Source organism: Pundamilia nyererei, unplaced genomic scaffold (genome assembly GCF_000239375.1).
Source record: "Pundamilia nyererei isolate P.nyererei 1_Seehausen unplaced genomic scaffold, PunNye1.0 scaffold00088, whole genome shotgun sequence".
NCBI lineage: Eukaryota > Metazoa > Chordata > Actinopteri > Cichliformes > Cichlidae > Pundamilia > Pundamilia nyererei.
Window position 1 is genome coordinate 1733751 of NW_005187489.1, and position 24325 is coordinate 1758075.

Here is a 24325-nt window from a genome sequence, read left to right on the forward strand (position 1 = left end):
TCACTTGTAAGATTTTATTATTTTGCCTCATTTTCCAGTTATACTACAAGCACATCTTACCCCACCATTAGCCCACAGAACGCAACACAAATAGTTTTGAACAAAAAATATTTTAATTGCAGCCATCTTCCTTTTGCATGACGAGTCTTTCTTGAGCTGACAAATTCACAGCACTCTTTGTCCCTTAAAGCGCCGTCTCCCCAGAGACTGAGCAATACACACTGGAAGGAATAAAAGTGGCCTGAATATGGACCTGCCATGTTCTCCTTGTCTAAATCACCCTGAAAACACTGTTTCTTTCAGTCCCACAGGATGAGGTGTTATGTGAGATGGATAAGAAGTAAGAACTGGGACATAAAGAGATGCTTTCTCTTAAAAAGCTTTTGTGGGGAACGAACTAGCCGCCTTTCTTCATCCTCCCTAAAACACATGACTTGCTGGTAGCTGTTGGATCCCAGGAAATGGTTAAGGGGCTGAGCCAAAGCCTGTGTGGATCCTGTGTGTGAGTCCCAGTATTTCCTGTATACCAAATTGCCGTGTGTGTGCAGGGTAAATGCTTTAAAAATGCATGGTTATGCCAGGTGGAAATGTCACAGCTAAGAGCAGACTGTTGTCTCCCTGTGCTAACAGAAGCTATTAGTCCCCTTCTCTTGGTGTCCATGCTTTTTATTTTTTCAGCGGGGTTGCAGAGGACTCTGCCACGCCGCTCGGTGCGTCCGTAAGTGTAGGCGATGATGCCGTGTTGCTTTTTCTGGCAACGTGCTTCAGCCTGAGCTCCTCTCTGAACTCGTAGGTGAGAAGAGCGGGCTCGTGAGCGCAGAGACGAGCGTAGGCATCTGCTAACGCCCTGAACTGGGGTATGGTGAGTTCTGTGGGGCGCAGGATGGGGTCCACGTCGGCCTGCTGCATCACCTCCTGTGTCAGCTCAACACGACGCGCCTCAGGGAACAACTTCCTGTGGGGAAAAAGCGACGACACGAGAGTACAGATTCCTGCGCTTAGTCCGCTTTGATATCTTAACGATCATGCAAGTTTAATGGCATCAGAAAGTTCAAACAGAAAGAAATTATCCCTCAGCAATTATTTCAGATCGGTGAAGTTAATTGAAATCACACAAAGTCCTCATGAATTGTTAATTTACTCCACAGCCACACTGCATAGTCCAGGGCTGCCATTAAACTCACAAAGTTTCTAAATCAGAAACAGAGCAGCTGTGATTTCAATTGCTAATTTTTATTTATTTTGCCGTCTCCCACCCTGAAAGCTGTCCCTGCCTCAGATGTTCCTGCGGACTCGTTCGCTGCGGGTTAGCGAGCGACAGCCAGCTCCACACAATCTGCAGATGCTTTTTAGGTGCTCGAGTGCTGGTGCCGCCTCCCCAGTTTGGTGCTGCTGCCACCGACCCACGGCAGTTACATAAAATATGCTTCCTCGTTTTCCTATGCTACCTCAGTGACTCATAATTGCTGCTCTCTTTCAAACAGCCAGCGCTCTTTTGTTATCCGGGCCTACATACACTTCCCTAACAGGCACGGGGGCGATGGGCACACGCATGTGGGTGTCTGGCTTTGTTACTAGCTGCTCTGAAGTTACTCGAATGTTCAGATTTGGTTAGAGAAACACTCAAAAGCTGTCTGAATGGTGAATATAAAAAAAATATAAAGCCACTCTAATTAACGATGAGATGAAGACGTTGCCGTCAGACATGAAAAATGTAGAGAGAGAATAACTGATGTGAATGACGCATGGATTAAAAAGTAAAAAGAGGGAAAGAGTGGATCGAGGCCCTACAAGCTTCATTAGGTTAACGTGTACTTACTCGACTCCTTTATGGCAGTGCTTCCTACGGAATTGGAAAACGTTCCTGACGACTTTCTCCACCAGCTGAAAGGGCTGCTGGATCTGGGGCTGAACCAAGGGGGTGAAGTGAACTACTCCCACGTCAACCTACAGCGAGAGGAAATCCAGACAGCGGGGGGTTAGCACAGACCTTAAAACTAGACTGCAGAGAGTGTGCTCATGGGAATGTGGTGAAAGAAAGTGGCAGAAAAAGAGCAGTCAGGTGTGATCAGAGGGGGAATGTCAAGTGTGCCAAAAAAAAAACAAGCTTTCCTGACAAATGGCACGAGAGATACAAAGCTGGACAAAGAGAGCGAAAGAGGGAAAGGGCTCAACACTCCGGGATAAAAGAAGGAGGGAAGGGAGAAAATAAGATGACGCAGCACGGCTGGTTGGCGAGCTAGTTCCAGTTGCCACAGTAACACCTGTGCAATGGACCATAGAAACTGAGTCTCTGTTGTTGCATCACCACCGAGTTCCTTAATACCTGCAAGCCTGACTCACCGTAGAGCGCATCTCTTTATCCCACTATCTGCCTCTAACATTTCCACTGAGGACCGACCATATATAGATGCAGCGATGCAGGCAGCCATGGATGATTCAGCGGGAACTAAATCGCATATACCTGCTTTCAGCTCACTTAAGAAGGTCCCAGAAAAGTACTCCAGGGTTCGGTGGAGCCCAGGAAGGTGGAGATACTTTGGAAATGTTTTTGTTTTTGAAGGTCACATTTGGACAAATGGTCCCACGAGCGTTTCAGGAGAAACTACAGCAACAGTTTAAAACCTTAGAAGCCAATCAGGTTAAATCAACACCAGCCCCATAGTCCCTAATAAACGAATAAGGCCATGTGTTACACCGTAATACATCTGACTATTAATTTATTTTTGTTACTTGTAGCAAAATATCTGAAAACCACAAACATAATAAATAATATCTATAAAATCCATAAATCTGGAACCTCCCAGCACACCGCAGATGCAGGAGAAAGCAGGACCAGCTATACTGGAGGTGATCCAGAGCTGCCCACGGAGAGACCAGGGACGCACTTTTTTATTTCACGTCAGCTGAAGTCTTTACAGTGTTACCACAAACCCCCTTTAGGTACCCCCCGTTCGGGAACCTGAAGCGAACCCCAGTTAAGGACTGGTGGTGGGACTCTCGGCTCCAGTTCCACTCTGGCAGCCTCCTCCTGATCCTTCCTGTGTCAGCTCTAAGCTAACATGACACACTGATGAAGTAATCGCGTCAGAGCCAGCAGAGTGCATCTTTCTCACTCTCAGATCTTTTACTTTCAAGCATCTATACGTACACACGTTCTATTCTAGCACTTCACTTGTTCTCCTGTAAAGCATCCTCTAACTCTCTTTATCTCCTCAATGTCATGATGAGATCAAAAGAACCAAAATACATTAAAAAGACTATTTCTGAATCTCCAGATCTTTGCTTTAGCAGCGCAAAGAAGGACATCGTTGTTCAAGCACATTTCACATGATGCTGCCAGTTCTGTAAGTTATAGTTAAAGGAGATACTGCACAATCAGGGTGATACTGCACTGCGTGGGGACCTAAAGCTCAGGCAGACCACAGGCAGCAGAGCACAACAGCTGCCTGTCAGTCTTTCCATAGTCGGTAATAGCCTTACTTCCCTCAGGAGGGAGCACTGAGTGGGACTGCTCGAGCACATCGAAAAGGGGAGCTACATAGACACACATCCAGAGTGCTATTCTTAATAATAACACATTTCGTAGTGCTTAAGTGCTTTTATCTGTAATTTCACATGACTTTTTATTCAGGTATACGCTGGGAGGAACCGCAGAGATGGCAAAAGCTGCAAAAGGAGCAAAGCGTGCTGGTGCATGACTGGCAATGTTAATTTAAAGATTCGAGGCAATACAAACATGTGAACCACACATCCCCTAAGGATAAGCGCCCCCTTCTCACGCTTAACGGGGGTAAAATAAAATGACATCTAATTCAACTCCGTTCAAAGTCTTCCTGTGGTGACGACGTGCCCCGCGGAGCTCCTCGTGCACCCATGTGGCTTGCATCTCTGGATTGTGTGATTCACTCTCCTTCTCAGCTGCTTCGTGCTGTCCGGGAGTCGTGGCTGGTGTTGATAATTAGGGGAAGAAAGATAAAGTGGTCCAAGGGTACCAAAGGATTTTAATTAAGCCATTTAGAGTTGTTGTTTTTCTTTAAAAACAGATGTAGCGTTCAGGAGCGCTTGTAAACCACAGCTCTATCTCATATCAGATCTATAGATCCCTGTGTAGTCCAGAGATGCCTGGTTGCTGCTGAGCATCCTGCCAAAGAGGCTTTTAATGGGACAGCAGCAGTGGAGACTCTTTGTCTCACCAGCCCTGAAGGCTGTGCGCTATAACAGTACGGGAATGCTTCAAACTGGATGCAGCATAAGGAGCAGGGACAAAGGATGTCGTGGGTATAAACAATTAATCTTAAATCTTCTTCAAAATGAGTTTATCATTTACACAGAGAATATTTTACAATCAAAGGCCACGAGCCGTCCCGGGCGCCGTCTCCACCTGTCGTGTCGACAGAAATTCAGTCAGGACATGGTATCTGGAATTTGGAAAAACACTTGTATGGGTGCTTTGGTGACGCTAGATCAGACCACCATCTGCTAGGAAGAAGCAATAAAAAGGAACGTCTTTAATTTCACTCTCTGCTGGAATAATTAGGCCATTTATATTCCGCACTTCATGATTTAAGAGAGGAGCAAGGGAAAAGTCGATACTGGGACTATACAGGCAGCAGCATTTCAGCCATCAGCTTGTCCAAGTCACTTTGCCCGTTTGATTTATGTGTGGCCTTGCTACATGACTTCACTAGGTAGCACCACTGTAATATGTCCCACTCCCTGCCATTAATCCCTCCCCTCGATAACCCCAACATGTAAGGAAACTCCATCTTAAATCACGTGCCGTCACCTGGCTCCTGTGCCGAGGCGCTGTGAACATGCCTTCAATGCTCTCTGTGAAGCATATCCCAGACTTACCGACCCCCTCTGAGCCCATTATCCCTCACCCTGTGCTGTACAAAGGTAGCAGTGGGGATCACCTGTGCAGAGCACACAGGCTGGCCAGACTGTGGGAGTCATTTTTTTTAGGAGAAGAAGAAAAATAAACAAGCGACTCATTAGCCCAATTTGAGCTGTTATGTAAGGATCTTTAGTCCAGCTCATGAACATTCCTCTCGCTCTGACTCACTTAATTCAGATAACTTGATTACATTTGGGAAACAACGACTTCAAACATTTACACCAACTCTGAACCTGCTTCTTATTCCAAATATGGCAACTCAAATAATCCGATTAACCAACAATGGCGCCTTTTATGAAGCGTACAGTGATTCGGTTCGAGCGCTCTGAACAGTCACGTCTGCTTTCGTCCTCAACTTCAGACCTTTTTCTGACCCAATAATCGGACGTCTGCATGAAAAGATTTGCACTTTACTATATTTCATGTGTTTGACCTTCCAAAAGCAGCACTATTACTTTATACAGCTTCCTTCTCTTGCTCTCCTTTCCCCCCCATTTCCATCTCCGATGTGTCTTTCTTGGTGACTTTACCCAATTGCGTGTGAGCAGTAATTTGTCATGTCCCTCTAAGCGTAGCCAAGATGAGATGGCAGGGGCCCTCGGGCTCTAGCCACTACACTACCTGAACCTCCGACACTTACATAATGGCAGGTTTGGAGAAAGAGCTGGGGGATGGAAGAAAGCTATATACAGCCAGGGAATACACGAGACAAAAGCTCACGGAGATCCTGCAACCGAAGAGGGAAGAGCTGCATTAATCATGACAATACCTTGGGAAGACAACCTCCATTACATCAGAGGAGGCAGACAGCCTCTCGGAGAGGAAAAGGCAGCAGTCAATGCCACTGAATATACCAGGCTGATATTGCTTGAGGGGTTTAAGAAGGAAGGGCTTAGGGCTTCCTGTGCAGGCAGCCCAGCATACTTCCCATGAAATTGGCCCTTGGCATGCACACAGGACATTCGAGACACTCCAGCCTAGCCTCTGACAAGATCAGCTCCTTGGAGAGAAACTTTCGTCATAGAAAAGCTTGAACTTTGCCCAAAAATGTGAAATTTACTGTGCCAGTAAATGATGATAGCATGGGAAAAAGAAGTTCATACGGGACACTAAAAGCCTCACACACGTCAGTCCAGGCTCGGCCACTTGCTTCACGGTGTAGCCCGAAGAGAGTCTTTAATATGCTGGTAATTTTACAAAATGTCAGAAATGTTTTGTCTGAGACGGGTTTGCACATATTATGTAGGGTGAAACTAGACTTGGGCCCTGCTCTGCAACAAGATTGCAGTGACAGCAACATCACAGCTATCGCAAGACACCTTGCATCGGAACTGTGAACAAATCGCTGTTGCAAGGCGATGAGCCTGAAAACCAATTACGCAAGAGCAGACATAAAACGGGGAAAAAAAACCCCGTAAAGTGAACGATAAAAGCCCCTCGCGCGGGCAAAAAGGAGCACGGCTGGGCCGGCAGCGCCTCACAGCTACGCTGCAGAAACGCTGGAGAGCTCTGCTGTAAGGTGATAAAATAAAAAGGGACCACGCTTATAATAGCCCACAAAATCTTCACACATCACAGCGTCACATCTGCACCCACTGGGTATTTGTTGACTGCATTTTGCTCTTCTCCCCCTACATCCATTCCCTCTATAATGCATTTATTTATTTATTTATCTTGCTTCTAAGCGAACAACAGCAGCATCAGCACTTAAGATCTCATCAGTTACCAGGAGACAGGTCACACACGCCATACTGCAGTGTGCGTGTAGAAAACTGGAAAATCTCTCATCTCGCTGCAGGTGCGTCCCACAAGGAATTCTAAGAATGTAGCGCCGAAGGTCGACACCGGCATCACACTGGAGCTAATGTTGTGTGCACCATCCCCACATCTCATTTTAAGACAAGGGTCTCTGAGGGGTAGTTTACAGGAAAAACAGTGGAGGCTGGGTAGAAATAAACAACCGGATCAATAGCTAAACAAATCAATTGCTACCAAACCATCTCCACGTAATGACCACGCATCACCGTCTCCAATACCTGGCGTGTACTACAGTTGGGAGACTGGCAAAACTATTTCCCACAGCCGGACGTTTTTGTGCCTTTGCAGCAAAATAAGAGCAACGCACATCTGCATTTACAAGGATATCAGGATATCGGCTCTATTAAACCCTGCCTGATTTTCTTCCTCTCTCGCTCTTTTGTCCTCTTTGTCATTCATGAATCAAGGCCGTCCTAGCCACTCCCCCTGTTGTTCTATGTCCTCTACAGGGAAGGGAGGAAAGACGGGCAAAGACAGGGGAGCAGCTGTGAATTTTAGCATCCTGCTGACTGATGCTGATGAAGATGATGCTCTGGGGAGGGTCAGTTTTGGCATGGCGGGATACACATGCTCCTCTGGCCTCTGGACCTAGAAAAACAAAGCCTCACAATACCAAAGCCTGACCAGCTCATCTGGCCACAATCATAGCAGCTATTTCTTCTGCCTTAATTAGAGTACCCTTCCCCATGGTACCGTCAGGCTATGATTGGAAATCTTATCTAGCCCTCTCAGCCATTACTTAGGCATACATTTTAACAACAGCAGCACTGAATTATGATTAACTAGGAAGCTCAGTGCAACAATGGGATGAATATCATTTTATTTTGTTAGTTAGCAGCATTTTTCCCCATCATGGGGGGATTTCTGGTATCTTTTAATAAATGCTTGAGCCACGAGCCACACATTTTTTTTGTAACTGGTCTTTAAGTTAATCCTGCACGACACAAAAATCTGCTTATTATACAGCCAGAAACAACGGGAAATGTACAGGTTTCTGTCAAACAAGGCGCTTTTAAAGCCCCGGGCAGTTTATACTGCATAGCACAAGGATTTTTCTCCCTGTTATTGTTTCATAAACTCTTTATACGCCAATATGACCCTTTTGTAAAATAAAAAACAAAAAACAAATAGCACTCTGTAACAACATGCACTACTGTAATCAGTTCTAAAATATTAACACAAAAACAAATTCACAAAAATAATGTATAAATAAATAACCAGATAAAATCTGATGTTTGGACAGTTTTATTTTACTGAAGCTCTCTCTAGGGGACAAAAGTCATTTTTTGTATATAAACCTAAGACATGTAAATATATAACTTATATATGACTAGTCACGTAATTGTTTAGTGAAATTAATGATAAATAATGTAGAAAATAGCGAAAATGACGCGAAATCAGTAATTAAAGGAGTTCGGTTCGAGTGAAACGGCAGAAGTAGTTCCGGTCCTGTTCTGGCTGCTCGAAGGTGGAGGAGGCGTCGGTAGTACAGTAGCGGCGCGGAGCTGTGAGGTTTGAGCCGTCTTTGAAGTTGGGAGGCAGAGACCGCTCTGCTCCAACGCGCGAGCCCACGCACGCGCAGACACACAAACCGGCGAGGAGCGACTCACAAAGAGAGAGAGAGCGCGCGCGCGAGAGAGCGAGAGAGCTCCGGTTATTCCTCCGGGCTCCGGCCGAGCCTGTGTGGTCTCTCCGCTCTGTTGCTAAGGAAATGGATGGCTCGAACGGCTCCGCGGTCCGGGATGAATCGTGCTCCTCGCCCCCTCAGAAGCCTGCCGTGTTTACCGGAATCACTGCGAACACCGTGACGCGCCAGCTCTGCACCAGCCGGGGTAAGAGATCATTCCCACAGCGCTGCTTTCTTTCAGACTGGACCGGGAAACAAAACGGAAACAAGTGGCCCGCGTTTACTGTTCATTACAAGCTGGAACGAGCCGTGAATGAGAAAAACCGTTATGTCAGGAGGTCCGACTAAAAAATGTGAATAAAAAAAATAAAAAATAAAAAAATAAAATAGTAATATAGAGAAAAAAAAGCTTTATTTTCAAAGTTTATTTCTGCGACCGAGTAAATAATAACTGGTGTTCCAGCTTTAGATGAGGCTGTGCAAGTCTTTAAAGGCTAGTCTCAGTTTGTTCGGTAAACAGCGCTGAAATCAAAGTGGTAGAAAATACAGTCGACTGTGTGAGTGGAGTGAAGGCACTGCAGCTCAGAGTCCACATACTGTGACTACTGAGCATGGCAAATACCTCAAACACAAACTCATCTTCCTCACAGACAGTAGCTCTGTAAAAGCAGAGGAGTAGAGCACACATGCACAACGACCGGCGGTGTTTTGCTTACCTACAGTGAGCCTGAGCCAGCTCTTAGCGCCAGTGCTTGATGCTGTCCTTTGTTTCCAGCCAAAAAAAAAAAGAAAAAAGTCTGCGCTTGTGTGAGGTGAATGAGATGTGAATTTCTCATTTCCGTCTCTCTCCTCCAGCCCAGTGGAGCTGCAGCTGAGGAGCCGGGGAACTGGGGGATTCTGACTGGCAGCTGGTGCACCACCAAAGGAGGGGAGGGAGGCGGCGGGGGTCCACGAGCAGCGGTGCCGGAGCGGGGTGAATGCTGCCCGGAGACGACAACGGCTGAGGCGGCAGCGGCGTCGACTTGAAAAGCAGCATGGCATCCACGGGCATGCAGATATTTGGATTTGTCCTAGCTCTGCTGGGCATCATGGGCGCCATGGTGGCCACTCTGCTGCCTAACTGGAAGGTGAGCGCAGATGTGGGCTCCAACATCATCACAGCTATCTCCCAGATGCAGGGACTGTGGATGGACTGCACATGGTACAGCACAGGCATGTTTAGTTGCACACTTAAGTATTCAGTGCTTTCACTACCCGCATACTTGCAGACTGCTCGCACCACTATGGTGCTGTGCTGCGTACTGGCTGCCATGGGCCTTTGCCTCGCCTCCCTGGGACTAAAATGCACGCGCTGGGGAGGTGGACGGCGCTCCAAGCGACACGCCGCCATCGCCAGTGGCGGCTGCTTCGTCGCTGCAGGCTTTCTGTGTCTGGTGCCTGCGTCTTGGTTTACCAACGAGGTCATCACCAACTTCCTGGATTCCAGCGTTCCCGAGAGCAATAAGTTTGAGCCTGGAGGTGCCGTGTACGTTGCCTTTGTTTCCGCAGGTTTCCTCTTTGTGGGGGGGTCCATTTTCTGTATGTCCTGCTCGGGAAAGAGACACGGACCCCAGGATCTGGTCCTGCTGCCCCCCCCTGACAAATTGCTTCTCCAGCAGCAGCAACAACAGCTGCTTCAGCAGCAGCAGGAGCTCCAGCACCAGTACTGCTCTCTCTCCCCATTAGACAATAAGACGGGCTACAGCCTGCAGGACTACGTGTAATAACGCAGTGCTGTGCACGCCAAAGGGAGACGAGCCCGAGGGGAAACATCACGGCTACGCACTAGGATCTACTCAAGGATGGAGTTGGAGGGGGAAAAAAAAAAAGAGAGGAGAGCAACAACTTTGAAATCACATTTTTCCTTCTGCTCCATCTTCTTTTTTCTGTTTTGCAAGCACAAGCAGTCGAGGTATTCCCTGAGCAGCGCCTTGGAACAAACGGCGTGAATGTGCAAGGAGCCAGGATACCGGGATAAGGTGCTGCAGAACTGACGGAAGCTGCCAACCAAACGCAGACATCCTTCATCAGTAAATCACACAGAGTTCCCTGCGGAATGAATTAAGCAAATAAGGAAGCCTTGAGTGGAGTTTTTTTTTCCTCGCCAAAGGTTTAAATTGAAGGAAAAAACATACGATTATTTAGCTGCTATTTACAATCGTTCAGTCCTTCCTCTCATTTGATAAAACAGGCAATATAAAGCCCAAGAGCAGTAGGTGGAAACCCTCACATAGCAAGCCATTGTAGTTTATCCTATGCTTGTCCACTAGAATGCAACATGGAATTGACTAATGAAATAAATGGGCATATTTTTGTTAGCTACTAGAATGACGTTGATAGTTTGCCTCTAAAGCATGCTGTGTGGAGCCTGTGTACAAATACAGCGGAATGCCTGGTAGAAGACTGAGACATAGCCACACAATGCCTGTGCCTGAAAAGCTGTAGAAACATTACCCTGCTGTAACTGTTCAAAGAGGACTGTCAGGAGGAGTAGATGTGGGCTGCTGGGCTGGATTTAAGAGAGAAAATGCAGGCAAACAGATGCCTGCGTCTCTCTCTGCAGGTGGAAATATGAGAGAGATGGAGAGAAATTGAAAAGAGCGTGATCCAATACTTCAGCAGCAGAGTGGACCATCTCATATTTCCATCCAAACAAAAACAGTCTGCCTGTAAGTAGCAGCTACCCATCTCGATCCATCCCAGACGATCACGCCCACACATTTACACATGCGCTTGTGCGTCTTCTCGTATGCAGTAAACACTCCGACACGCCGGCTTTTTGCATGTGCTTTTCTCTCCTGTCATCCACCTCCACACTGCCATGGAAACCGAATTCAAGCATTGTCTGGGGGTATGTGCGTGTCAATCAGTCAAGTTGTTTTATTTTGAGTGGGCGGGTGGGTAGGGGGCATCTTTTTCTCTTGCCATGGCATGCCATAAGCTTTCATCAGAGCCTCTGCTCACACTACTTTCACTAATCCCCTTTATTAACCAGTGACATGAAGCAGAAGCCCTGGTCGGGGGGGGGGGGCTGGAAAATGGCTCTTCTTTGTAACACACCCCTATATGGTGTCTATGCCGTGCATGCGGTCTCACATGGATGAACAGATGTTTAATGGTGCAGTGGCACAGAGGAAAAAACAAAGCAGATAAGAGGAGGAATCCTGAGTCACAGCCAACTGGGTAGTCGTGTGGCAAGAGGCTAAAAATGATTTGAGTCATTCTCCATATGCGACTTGTTTTTCAAGTACGTCAGCAATGCGCATACACTACCAGCCTGCACCTGCAGAAGGGTCTCAGTGTCTTAAATTTCATCCACCAGACTGTCCTCGTTTACCTACCAGTCGCCCTCGTCTTTTTTTACTCCATCTCCCCGTCCTGCTTGTGTCAGGATATGATTCCTGACAAGAGAACACTGATGCATGTTGAAAGCATGTCCTTCTGAGACGCACACAAACACGCACTCGTGTCAGTTTTGCAGCTACGCTTTCACAGTTACCGTGCGCTCTATTTTCTGAGGTAAGAAGATGGGAGGAATATTGTTTTTGTGCTTGAGACAGGCCTTGGCAGTGATGTATAGAACTGCACATTCTCTCCTTCTCTCTCATAAGAATGCAGCTTCCTGGGGGAGAGCAGATGGCTAAGCCCAGCTCGCCACCTGCAGGCTGCTGCCGGCACACCACGGGATTCGCTGTGGGAGCTGCCGGTGGCCCCGCGGGGTTGTTTTTTTTGCCCCGCCCCGGTTTAGCCCTCTTGCCCAGCTCAGACTGCTCCCAAAGGAACTGGCCTCCTGACAACGACTCACTGCCCAGGCACCATTACCAATGCAATAAACAAAGTAAAGAATGTGCCAAGTCATCAAGTAATACTGACACGTTATGTGTTTTGAGAATGTGCCAAATGGTCTCATGATGACACGTTTTAATAATATCTGAAGTTCTTTTTGTTTATTTTTTTAACAACTTGTTTGTACATGAATTCTACATTAGCAAATGTTTTATGGATTTGTGATTCGTCCAAATCAGCTGGATGCTTGTGTACAGTCCGGTGCGGCTTTCGAGGGTTATTTTAAATCCTCTTTATTCCTCATTTCCCAAAGCACAGCGAGACGAAACAGGAGGAAGACGAGTGAAAAGTAAATAACGCTTGTTTCAGGAATTCCGGTTTACTGCAGGTCTGTGACAACTGTACACAAGCGTCTAGATTTTTAATACGTTTAGGTTTCCTACTGAAGGATCGGGATTCCTTCACACCGGTTCAGTATAAGATACACCACGCTCATATCATATCTTCTTTATAAGAAGACTAGTCAGTGCACGTTTACGTTATTTGACAGCAGTTCGGTTCAAATGGCTGAGCATTCAACCTCTCTGGACCAGGACAAGTACATCACACAACTGGCACTCTGGAAAAAAGGGAAAGTCTTTTGGTCTGATATGATTATGCAGGGAAAAAAATTAGCTAAAAATCTCTCTTTTTTGTGGCTGTGCAGCTTGATCATCAGCACGTGATTTCATTAGCTTATAAATGGCCAGAGTGCAAAGTGACTAGGTCCTAAAAAGAGTTAAGCTCTCCTGCGTATCCTGTACCAAGACGTTGATTTATGGTTTTGATAACTGCAGCTTATTTTTGTGGATGCTTTAGCACTTCTTACTTTGCCAGAGCATATTTGTGATGATAAACAGTTCACAAGTTCTGATACAGTTGTCTCAATGTGCTTGTGCAAGTAGTTCTATTTTTTACCAATAAAACTATTTTGTGAAAGCAGCGCGCCTGCTGGATGTTGTGTGCTTTTATGTGTGTGGCCGATGGGGACGGCGATAGCATTCATCTTCCTGCCAAATGTACAGATTGCTGGATGGTACAGGCTGCGCAGCGTGCAGGAGAGAAGGCAGGCTGCTCGTATGCAGCACCCACCAGTACAGCAGTGCGTCCAACAACAAGAAAAAAAAAAAGAATTCTCTGAAAATGGCACTTAAAGAAAGGGTTTTATAAAGCTGCTCCCAATCTCCTCCAGTTATTTCTTAGTGATAACATGAGCGAATACACGAAGGAAGCAATAACGACACTTCTGGGAGTTGAAGGGAACGCGAGTTATCCAAGTTGGCTGGTTTATCTGGCACAAAGCGACGAGTTTAACGACATGTAAACTCTTCTGCCAACTGGTGGAAAGAAGAACATTTTTTGCCGCCTCTCTTTTTGGTATTTTATCACATTTTTGCTAGAAAAAAAAGGATCCTTAGACCAACTGATCAATCAGATTAACTGAAAATGGACTAGTTTACTCCTCCGCTGCAGACCACACTTCTTTGTCCCAGTTCTTTAATAATTAATCAGTGCTATGAAATGGTATTTACCCCGTTTCTCATTTCTTAATTTGTTGCAGATTTGTCACATTTACACGTTTCAGATCAAACAAATGTTAAAAACGTAATTTCCCTTTAACCTAATAACTGGTTGTGCCACCTTTAATGATAACCAGCAACGAGCCTTTCACATGACTGTGGAGGAATTCGCAGAATTGTTTGCATTCAGCCACACTGGAGGGTTTTCCGGCATGAACTTCCCGTTTCAGGCCACGCCAAAGCGTCTTAACTGCATTTGAACCCAGACTGTGATTATTTCACCCCAAAACGTTCATTTTGTTGTTTCTGAGCCGTTCGGATGCGAGTCAGACTGAGAGAAGTGAGGCCTGCAGTTTTTTAAGTGTTGTTTGGGGTTGTTCTCTGCCGTCCTGGACGGGGCGTCGATGCGCTCGTTCAGTAACTTTGGTAGGCCGGTCACTCCTGGGAAGGTTCAGCTCTATTCCAAGGTTTGTGGATAACATGTGGATAATCCCTCTCACTGTGGTTCACTGGCATCTCAAAGCTTTAGAAATGGATCTTTAACCCTTTCCAGACTGAGAGATGGCAGTGACCTCGTCTCTCACTTGTTTCTCTTTTAGCCTGATTCACTTCACAGATTCTATTTAATGTTATTCAACAGGTTTGGCTATAATCAGGCCTGAAACTGAAGCTTTCTGTGGTTAATTCATGATTTAACAAGGTACCGTAGCAGCTAGGTTTGGATAGCTTTTCCCCTTCATACAACAAACAAACTCTGTGATCTTTGTCTAATATTAAAATTGAAAATGTCTGAAAATGTCTCAGAATTGATGGGAGTTTGGTTCAGATCACAATCCTGCACAGCACGTTCCCTCACGTTCACGCTGGTGTCATATTTAGCCTATACACTTCAGATGGGGTGGTTATTAAATTAGAATCCGGGCTCTCATTACAGCTGATTGGAGTCTCATCAACAGAGGGTGAGTGAAAATATGCTTTCCTGAAACAAACATGGATTATTAAAGCCTCTCTCTCTCCCTGTCTCATTCTTTCCCTGCGTTTGGTTATGCAATACGAGTGCAGATCAAATAACTACTCCTCTCGTGGGGGAACGCTAATAAGATCTGCTCTTCTGTGTATTTAACCTACATTTTTCATCAAAGGCTTTCACCCCGAGTTGCTGCTATGACAGATCTGGAGTGTGAGCTTTAAATGAGGGGAGGTGAGCACTTGTCAGTTGCAGGCAGGGGTTAATCACGCGCTTTTCTTTCAACTCCGAGCTCACATTTGTTTGTTGACCTTCCTGGTCAGCAAAATGTCTTTCCAGAGATCACCAAACAGGAAAAAAAGGAGGAGGAGGCGTGGATGGTAATAAGATGAACAAAAGACTCGGTGCACGTTAGGGAAATGCCATCGCTCACATCCACATTGCTCAAAATTGCACCAACGTGTCACAACCCTTAAAGTGCTGCTCTCTGATTCGGACAGCAGTTATGCTCATGAAGGTTCATACTGGAAATATAATGCGCTCATCAGCGCTGAGGGAGGATGACCTTCCTTTGTCGCTCTCCTCCAGTCCCTGCGCACATGTGAGGCCGGGGAATAACGGCAACGACCTTAGCTGCTCGGTAAATTGCTGACAGAGGCAGTAAAAGCTATGAAGATGACAAAAGGGAAGCTTGTAGGAAAACAATACGCTGTGACAGTTCAAAGGAGGCCCTTTAATATTTTAGCTTTGGAGCGTGCAGACCAACGCGTGCCCGGGAGGATTCGGTAAGCTGAAGGTGAGGGAGGCTAAACGCTTCAAGGGTGCTGAAGGTTTTTGTATTTTTAGATAATCTATATTTCTCCTGACTAAAATGATGATTACTGTAGACAGGCAACAAGGAAAGAAAGAAAAAGAAGCTCCTTTAATCATAAGATGCTGTTCATCACCTCACCAGTGAAACTAGTTAATATAGCCAGTAAATCTTTACCTGGAACTTTAAAATTGGGATCCATCCCACACCTTCAGTCGCCATAAAAAGCCTTAAAGTAAGTCACAAACCGCCGCGTGTGATGTTGAAATTGGACACTCAAGTAAGCCTTCAACTTAATAGCTTATAGATTGATGCCTCCCATCGCGGTGAGGCTTTTCCCCCATGATAAATGTATTGTAATTTGATTTTTCTCATTTGTAGCTGAACTTTCTTTCCTTGGAGGATAGCCGGGTTTTTAAAACACCGCACCCCCTCCGCTGCGTGCTCACTAACCAAACAGAGCTGAATTTGCTAAACTCGGCACAGTTACTTGTTAGGAGGAGGCAGTGGCTCTCTGGAGATGTTCTTAAGCTAGCTCTGCCAACCTTGGCGTTTTGTTTAAGGTGAGCGGAAATGAAGGAAGAGGAGAAGGAAGAAGCAAGGGAGTATTTTTAGATTTCTTTACCTTGGGTCCGTGATGTATTGAGACCAAGCCTTCGGGCATTTTCTGGGCTGGCACGAGTCATTGAAATAACTTTCCCTGATACTCTTGATACCGCGTTTGACCCCGTTTACGGGATAGGAATAGGCTTAGATGAATTGTGAGAGTGGAGGATGTGTGGCGGGAGGTGAGAAAGCAGCACAGCCCCTCTGAGGAGATTCACTCTTGCTGTAGAGACGGGCAGCGAGGCCACATTACATCACAGAGAAGATATTCATCACCACGGTGGTCCGAGCTGGGTCATGCTCCCCAGTGAACCATCTGTTTCAATTCAAAAGGATAAAATTAATTCAACAGATGAGGAAAAAGTCTCCAAAACTCGGAGCTGTGGAGGAGTACATGTACAGTACCTTTAATTCAAGTCCAATCGCTCTCTGACTACTGCCAGCTACAACCGAAGTTCAATGCGGCATTAACAAATTTAATTTAGCCTCTGCTCATCTGGCCTGTGCTCTTGGTAGACTATTGTGTACAAGGCGAACATCTGTAGGGCGCTCCTCCTGTGAGGCTCGGTTAGTTGGTGGGTGATGGCCATTACTCAGAGCAGGGCTGATGACCGGCCCAGACGACCATCTGTTTGGAGGTACGCCTCGCTCTCCTCTCAGATCCATCTCTGTCATGAATCTGTCTTCTGGTGCTCTCTGGGCTTTGTTTCATTTGACAAATCTCATATTCAGACGATAATCTGCTCTCCAACCCTGCTTCCATTTATTCTGGTTTTCATCACCAATATTTCCTTCCATTTTTGCATCATCACCCACCCTTATTCCCTTATTTCTCAGCTCATTTTCTTTTATTCATTCCATTTCCTGTTATGCCCTACCCCATGCCTCAATTTCATTCTCACCTTATTCAGCAAATACCCGAGTTGTTAGCACAACGTGGAGCCCCCGAGGAGCTCTACAGAGGACACAGCAGGTTGTTTGCGACGGAGCAGCTACTGCACGACTTACAGACCCGCCTGCGATGGAAAGAGGTTGATTTTAATCACATTGTACCCAGATGGGGGAGAGGAAAGGGGAAGAGAGATGAGCGAGTCAACGTGTGCTCTTTTCTCTTTTCAAATCAGCTCCTTTGCATGTAAGGAGGCAGTGAGGATGCAGATGCTTGATGTCAGCGTGCACTCAGAAACCCCTTGACCCCTGACCAGAATATGAATTAGAGATGTGTATGAAAGCAAAAGCAAAAACAGAAAGGCAGTTCCTATTTCGGTTTTCTCAGGGAGCCTTCAGATATGTGCATAGCTGTGAGCCCCAGAAGCGATGCAAGCATCACTCAGTCTGTCCATCTATGTGAGAATTAACAGGAGGAGAGCGACTAATAAGGAAGAGGAGGCAGGTGTGATCTGCAGTGGGACGGACCTAGGGCACCCTGAGCCTGGGGGAACACCGTCAAAGCAGCCAATCGCCACTCTCGAAACCCTTCAAGGACAATCTCAGTCACTCAATGTGACACAGCAGAGGCGAGAGGGACAAGACTGGCAAATTAAGCAGCGGGGATAAGAGCCTATCTGCCCACCCCGCGTCAATACGGGCCCCCGCAGCCGCTGATGTAAAATGGATTCAACATTTCCTTTCTCATTATCCCATCAGCCTGCAATACTCGGCCTCCTCTACGTTCAAATCAGCCGGCCAATCAACCCACACTCCCCTCCCCCCTTCGCCTTGAAGTGATGCTATTTTCTCATCGTGGTTATTTGGAAAGGTTCGCTGCTTTTTCAGCGGCTCTCTGGGACTCGCTTCGTTTGATCTCACAGTATTAAACCACTTCACATGTTTTGTTTTTTTACACTTCACTAATTGCCATGTGTGCACAGCACCTGCTACCGTGTAGTTTGTTTTACTGTCCTGTACAAAGCATTAGCATCGCTGCAGAATAATCCCAACAATGATTGGCACACACGTTCGCAAAAAGGCTCACGCAAAGTGAAGAAAGCAAGAAAGATACAGAGACACAGACCTTTGGTACTTGGCAGTCTAACAGCACCAGTATAATTAGTTCCTCTCTACAAAGCCATCGCCATCTTCATAAGGAGCACTGTGACCAGTGTACAGTACTAACACTCTGCACAGCAACCATAACAATTTATGCACGCAGCATTTTTCTTTCTGTATATTCAACATCTACAATATCTCGGTTACTTCTTCTCTTTAGCAGGAAATCTGTCAATATTCCCGTGAGTGGCAACCTCAGTCGGTCCCGCTCCTCTCAGCCTCTCTGTCCTGTAAACCATGGAAGGACATTTTTACTCTTCATGCTTTTCTGCGTAATTACTCTGGTGTGCACCAGTAAACAAAGCAGAGCCACTGAGCTTTTTATGAATTATACTACATGACATACTACTACGATAGACTTCATCTACTCTGTGTGCTCTTGTTCCTGGTCTTTTATAGGACACCAGCAGCAGGAGAGCTGCTCATCAAACAGCCATCAGCTCTCCTAATGACACCAATTTGACCAAGAGCCCATTAAAACATTTAGTAGGAATAGATGGCCCGTGTGGGCATGTGGGAGGCGCGGATTCATCTGCACGCATGTGTAGCATGAAGCTTCCCCTGTTCAAATGTATTCATACCATATGAGCATATTACATCAAAAGATAAAGCCTGCTAAAGCCCATTAAGCTCCACTTTGACATACACACAAAAATAAAATGCTCTAGAGAAACAAATGCACAGAAAGGCAGCTGAGTGCGATGAAATAATCATTGGAATCCATCTCTTCTAAGAGAATGAGCAATCAGCACTGGTCCCATTCACTCGGCTGCATTTTACTCCACACGGGAGATTAAATATTTACTGTCAGTGGGTCTCCTAAAGAGCCAGGACATCTTCGAGGGACCAGCAGTCTATCTCTGACATCCACCTAACACCTATCCTTTAATTCTGGGAAAGAAAAAAAATGGCTTTATTTGTACAAAAGATGCAAGCGAGCTCTTGAGTTTTCTAAAACACTTGAATGTGTGCGATTTAAAATAAACTCCAGCTGCGTATTAGCCAGCATTGATCCTTTTTTTAATGCATCACCTCTGGTCCTACGTTAAACACTGAAGCTGAAGACGAAATGCGCGATCGGCCCTGATGCTCGCACACGGGTGGAAAGATGCAGAAAGAGAAACTGGGCCTAAAAAAGAACAAGGCCTTCATTACAAGGCACAGTGTGATCGTGCCACATCTCAAATACCCACCAGGCATCATTACAAGCTAAAAAAAGGGTCCAAAGACAGAAGTGAGACAACACTGATTCAACACAGTCTTAATGAAGCCTTAAAGCAAGAAGAACGAGTGGAGGGATGAGCCAGGGTGACATGATGAGGGTCTGACCGGAGCGTGGCACCGTGAGGTCCCGCCGACGTCATGAAAGCTGGAACGTCACTTGTTCACTGATATTGAAGATTAATATCATTATTATTATTATAATAATAATAATATACTTCACCGTTTCTTTCATTTTGTTCTGAAAGAAGAAATCTTTTCCCAGCATCACCCCCGAGGGTGTGCATGCGGGGATCTGAATGCTCGCTATAGCTTTTCCCAATAAACCGTAACTATCAGCACAAACTTCAACAGCACCTTGAAACAAACCGAAAATATTCCACTACAGTTTGAAGCAGAGCCTAATCCGAGCGGCTGGTACACAAACTGGACGAGGAACAAAGTCAAGAATCAGACGCCATGTGCTTTGCCAAACGCCTACCCAACACCTTTTTCTCCAGCTCTAAAGTAATTAAACTTCAGCAGCACACTGATGAGGTTTTTTCAGTGTCACAAAGTCAAATATTATTTAAACACTACCTCTGGTTTGGGGACGAAGGCCCGTCCGGGGATGGTGAAGCAGTTGTGGACAGTACAGAGATACTGAGCCATGATGGAAAGACGACTCCTCTGTTTGCTGCCTGTGCTGGCCGTCAACCTCTGGATGGAAAAAACAACTGCTGAAAGTTACTGAAGCATATTAAACGTGTCCTAAAGATGATTTTTGCATCACAGACAGAGAAGAATTAAGCAAACATCAATAAAGCCTGTTGGCCTGAATCATGAAAGGCCCATCCCAAATCTATTCATCTCAGCTGCAAAGTATTTTTAATTATGAATCAAGGAATCAATATTAAATCACAACAATAAAATAAGAATGAAATGAATAAAAATGTCTGCAGAGTAACGATTGCTCAGGAAATCTGCAAACACGGGTGTTTGACTTTATTTAGGGTCTATGTGGGTCATGTGGAGTTCACCCACCTCTGCCACCTCTTTCTGGAAAGTGAGCGTGAGTCGGGTGCGTCCAAACGTGAAGGGCCCCGTTCTGTTCGCTACGTTTTCCAGCCACTTGATGATCAGCGGGGTTGAGACGCTGAATGGGAGATTCCCTATGATGTGAAGGTTTGGAGGGTCTGTGAAGACACACACACACACACACACACACACACACACACACACACACACACACACACACACGTTTTAGTCACACGTATTTCCCTCAGTTTGATTGCCGTAACAGCTTACGTACGCTCATCCTCTTACCTCCCTCCCATGGCTTAGAGATATTTGTTGGGAATCCTCGATCCAGTCTGTAGGTGAGTATGTCACCGTGGACGATCCTCAGCCTGCCCGGTGCTGCCTCAGACAACAGCTGTGCAAATGGAAAAAATAAACAGGTAACAATCATTTTAAAAAGAATAAAAGGACTCATCAGTCACTCTGCAAGCGGCCACAGCTGCAAAGAGAGGGAGCCGGCTCCTGCAGGTGAGGACGTTTGAGCCGTTTGTGCAGAGTGACCTCGTTCAGCCAGCCTGGATCCGGCCGTTCTGCTCACCTTCAGTCCGGGGATAAAGCGTGTGTCTTTCTCCACAACAAGCAGGTCTGCGGCCCCAGCATTGAGGATGGAACGGGTGAGGCCTCCGGGACCCGGCCCCACCTCACACACGTGGGCATCTCTCAAGCTGCCCGCCTGGCGCACTATTTTGTCTGAGAATACAGAGAGGGAGCACTCAATATTCATTTATAGTAATTTCCTGGGATACATTCTCAATTCGTGCAGCCTATAAATTATAAGATGTTCTTCAATCAAATGTTTTCATCAGAGTCGGGCGTCCAAATTGAGATTAATAGAGTGTGATGCTGCAATATCTGCTCTCCTCTGTGTGATGAAGATGAAAAGCATTAATCTAACAGTCACCTTGTCCAAGGACGAGAGAGCAGATCAAAGCTGCACTGCATCGCTGATAATTGTGTTAAGGCTCAGCTCTCAAGGGCTACAACAACTGAGCTGGTCCATTCGCATTAGTAGGAGATCTACATAACCTCACCTACAAAGAAAGCCTGTCGGTTTCGATGCCTTCAAACAAGGCGGTGCAGCACCGTGCAATCAAGTGCATGTAACACGCTACTGTACCCTGAGAAGGACCTCAAGGGTCTTGGTACACTGCAGACGGGGCAAAAGAAGAAGGAGGAATGAAAGAAAGAAAATAAAATGCTGGATGACTAACCTGTGAGCCTCAGGTCCAGCAGAAAGTTCTGGGACAGCTGTTTCTCTGCTCGCAAGTTGTACAGCTTTATGAGCTCACCTACAGTCGGCAGGGGAGGCAGGCGGAAGGAAGCCAGCTTCCTCGAGGCAGCCATCACTGGGGAGAAGGCTGTGAGAAACAAAGGCAGAAAGCTGTGAGACTAAATGTGACTGATGAGCCTCCTCAGCAAAGAAAAACACAATCTCACAGTATTAATAAGAAATTCCTTTGTTACAGCAGCTACAATAAAAAACCCAAAAACAAACATAAAACAACCGACTAGCGGAACAACAAGTGGAATGGTGAATAACTCAATAAAATATGATAAAACTAATATATTAACAGGGTCAAGACCAATCTGGACAAATAAAATAAGAACTAAACGTAAAAAAAAGCAACAAATTAAAACAAGTGAAAATCAACACAGCAAAAAATGTTTTAATTATTTTTTAATGCTTCCCTACAACACCAGTGAATTTTTAATCAAACAATCAAGATGTGATTGACCTGCACACTTTTAGCTTCGGTTTAAATGTTCAAGAATTACCCAGTCTCAGCTAGACGTGGGAATCACCATATATCCCACGATACGATATTATCACAATACTTAACGCACGATATTATTGCAATTTTTTAAAATATTTTGCGATATTCAGATTCTGTACATAATGGTAAACTTTGATATTAGATAAAATAAATATTGATAAAGTCTCACACTCAGTCTTTCTCTCATTTCAGTCAGTTTTATTGGTGACAAACTGAACGGTTTGTATTACAGTCTAGTCCAACTTAACTGAATGCAACCATCTGGTACAATTATAGCTATTCTGAACTATGCAATTTATGAAAACTATGCAGCCCATTCAGCAACTGAAGAATTTGAAAGTAAATTAAAACAAAATATAATTTTACATTAAATAAAAAAGTTTTAAACTTAATTAAAAATAAAACAATGTCAGGATTCTTGCTCAGAAAAAGGATCAACATGCTCTGAAGTCAGAGCACAAAAACCTTTTTTGTAACAAAATATCGATTTCTGCTGTCCCTGTATCGATACATTATTAGCAAACAAAATATCACGATACTACACAGTATCGATTTTTTCCCCCACCCCTAGTCTCAGCTCAACTGAACCATGGACTTATAAACTGCTTCATGACCAGGTGAGACCTGTTTCTTTACAGTTTGGTGGCATGTTTAGCAGATAAAAGACCAGGAGCTGAGTCCTAGTACTGAACTTGTATTTGGTACTTTTTCCACTGGAACTCTGAATATGAAGTACAAAAAGATGTTGATACAAGAGAAGGAGGCAATCACTGAAAAACCCACATAAACCTGTCACAGAACAAAAAAATAAAATAAAAAGCAACAAAACTAAAAAAAAATTAATGCACTGACCAGCTCAGCCAGACCTAAAGGACCTCCTGAGCTACAGCCAACTGGGGGGAGACACGAACACCAGACTCGACTTTTTCCAAAAAAAAAAAAAAAAAAAAAAAAAAAAATCATCTAAAAGAAAACTTTGGACAGATGATACATAGAGTGAATTTTACTAGAATGATGTAGAAGGAAAGAGCATGTATGACAGGTCACTGTTCTGTGATGATCTGACTGCTGACAGAAGCAGCAGAATGAACCGCGCAGTGTTCAAGGCTATACTCTATGCTCAGATTCAGACAGGTGCTGCAGAGTGGATCAGACAGAGCTCCACAGTGCAGGTGGATAATAGCCCAAAGCAAACTGCAAAGTTTCTCAAGGCAAAGAAATGGGGTATTCTACAATCAGCAAGCCAGTCACTTGAGCTCAGCCCAGGAGAGCAGCTTATCAGTCACTGAATACAAAACTAAAAGGCAGAGCGCCTCACAGACAGGCAGCAGCTGAAGGCAGCTGCACTAAAGGCCTGCAGAGCATCTCAAGCAGGAAACACAGCACCTAGTGATGTCCATGATGTCTAGCCTCCAGCACTTTGAACTACTAATATTCACACTTAACCTTTTTTAGTTTGTCCATTTACTTTAGATCCTCTGAAAATGAGGGACTATGTATAAAACGTCCTTAAATTAAAGCTGAAATCCTGCACTTCAACCACACCGTGATATAATAATTCTTAAAATCCACTGTGCTGGTGGAACAGAGACAAGACTACAGAAACTCTCCAAAAACCTATGGGAGCAGATGCACATCAGGTTTTTTCTCCGTGTCTTGTGTGCGCCTCCTTGTGGCCTTTGAGCAGAAAACGAAATGAAAACACCCGCACACAGTTATGTGCCGTTCTCCACGTTATGAAAACACGTTCACTGTGACGGCCAACGTCACGTAAATCCACGACTTAGGAGGAGAAACTGGAGCTGAATAACTGGACTTATGAACTCCACTCTGAAGCTGACAGCTGACTCTGCTGTGACACTCTTAACACAGGAGCTAACATTTGCAGCTAATGTTAGCTTGCTGTCTAAAATGCAGCTCGCAGAGCTCGTGGGAAAGCCGCCAATTTACACGAAACACGTGACCGTTTTCTCCAAAAATCGAGATAAAAATGACAATGGCACACAACGAGTACACGAGACTGATAATACACAGGAGTTTACCCACGTTTGTCACCGGCGGTGCTCTCTTCCTTGAATTTCCTTATTCGTCATCGTATTGACGACCAG

At 45.3% G+C, this 24325-nt stretch overlaps 2 protein-coding genes across 2 annotated transcripts; one reads left to right on the forward strand and one right to left on the reverse strand.

Moving 5' to 3' along the window:
* On the reverse strand, nucleotides 1-24325 carry tfb1m (transcription factor B1, mitochondrial). Its single transcript, XM_005738991.1, has 8 exons — nucleotides 24264-24325; nucleotides 21654-21800; nucleotides 20981-21132; nucleotides 20689-20797; nucleotides 20407-20558; nucleotides 19963-20082; nucleotides 1820-1947; nucleotides 1-955 (listed from the first exon to the last, which is right to left on the reverse strand). The coding sequence occupies exons 2-8, from the start codon at nucleotides 21784-21786 to the stop codon at nucleotides 667-669; spliced, it is 1083 nt and encodes a 360-aa protein (XP_005739048.1). The 5' UTR covers nucleotides 21787-21800; nucleotides 24264-24325; the 3' UTR covers nucleotides 1-666.
* Nucleotides 8163-13735, forward strand: LOC102215085 (claudin-20). The gene is made up of 2 exons (XM_005738990.2): nucleotides 8163-8550; nucleotides 9201-13735. The coding sequence occupies exon 2, from the start codon at nucleotides 9380-9382 to the stop codon at nucleotides 10106-10108; it is 729 nt and encodes a 242-aa protein (XP_005739047.1). The 5' UTR covers nucleotides 8163-8550; nucleotides 9201-9379; the 3' UTR covers nucleotides 10109-13735.

Coding starts and splice junctions, on each gene's coding strand:
- tfb1m (XM_005738991.1), bottom strand. CDS start 21,786: ATGGCTGCCTCGAGGAAGCTGGCTTCCTTCCGCCTGCCTCCCCTGCCG. Junction 20,559..20,688: donor CTCTAAGCCATGGGAGGGAG/GTAAGAGGATGA, acceptor GTGTCTTCACAG/ACCCTCCAAACCTTCACATC. Junction 1,948..19,962: donor CCTTCGTCCCCAAACCAGAG/GTAGTGTTTAAA, acceptor CTCTCGCTGTAG/GTTGACGTGGGAGTAGTTCA.
- LOC102215085 (XM_005738990.2), top strand. CDS start 9,380: ATGGCATCCACGGGCATGCAGATATTTGGATTTGTCCTAGCTCTGCTG.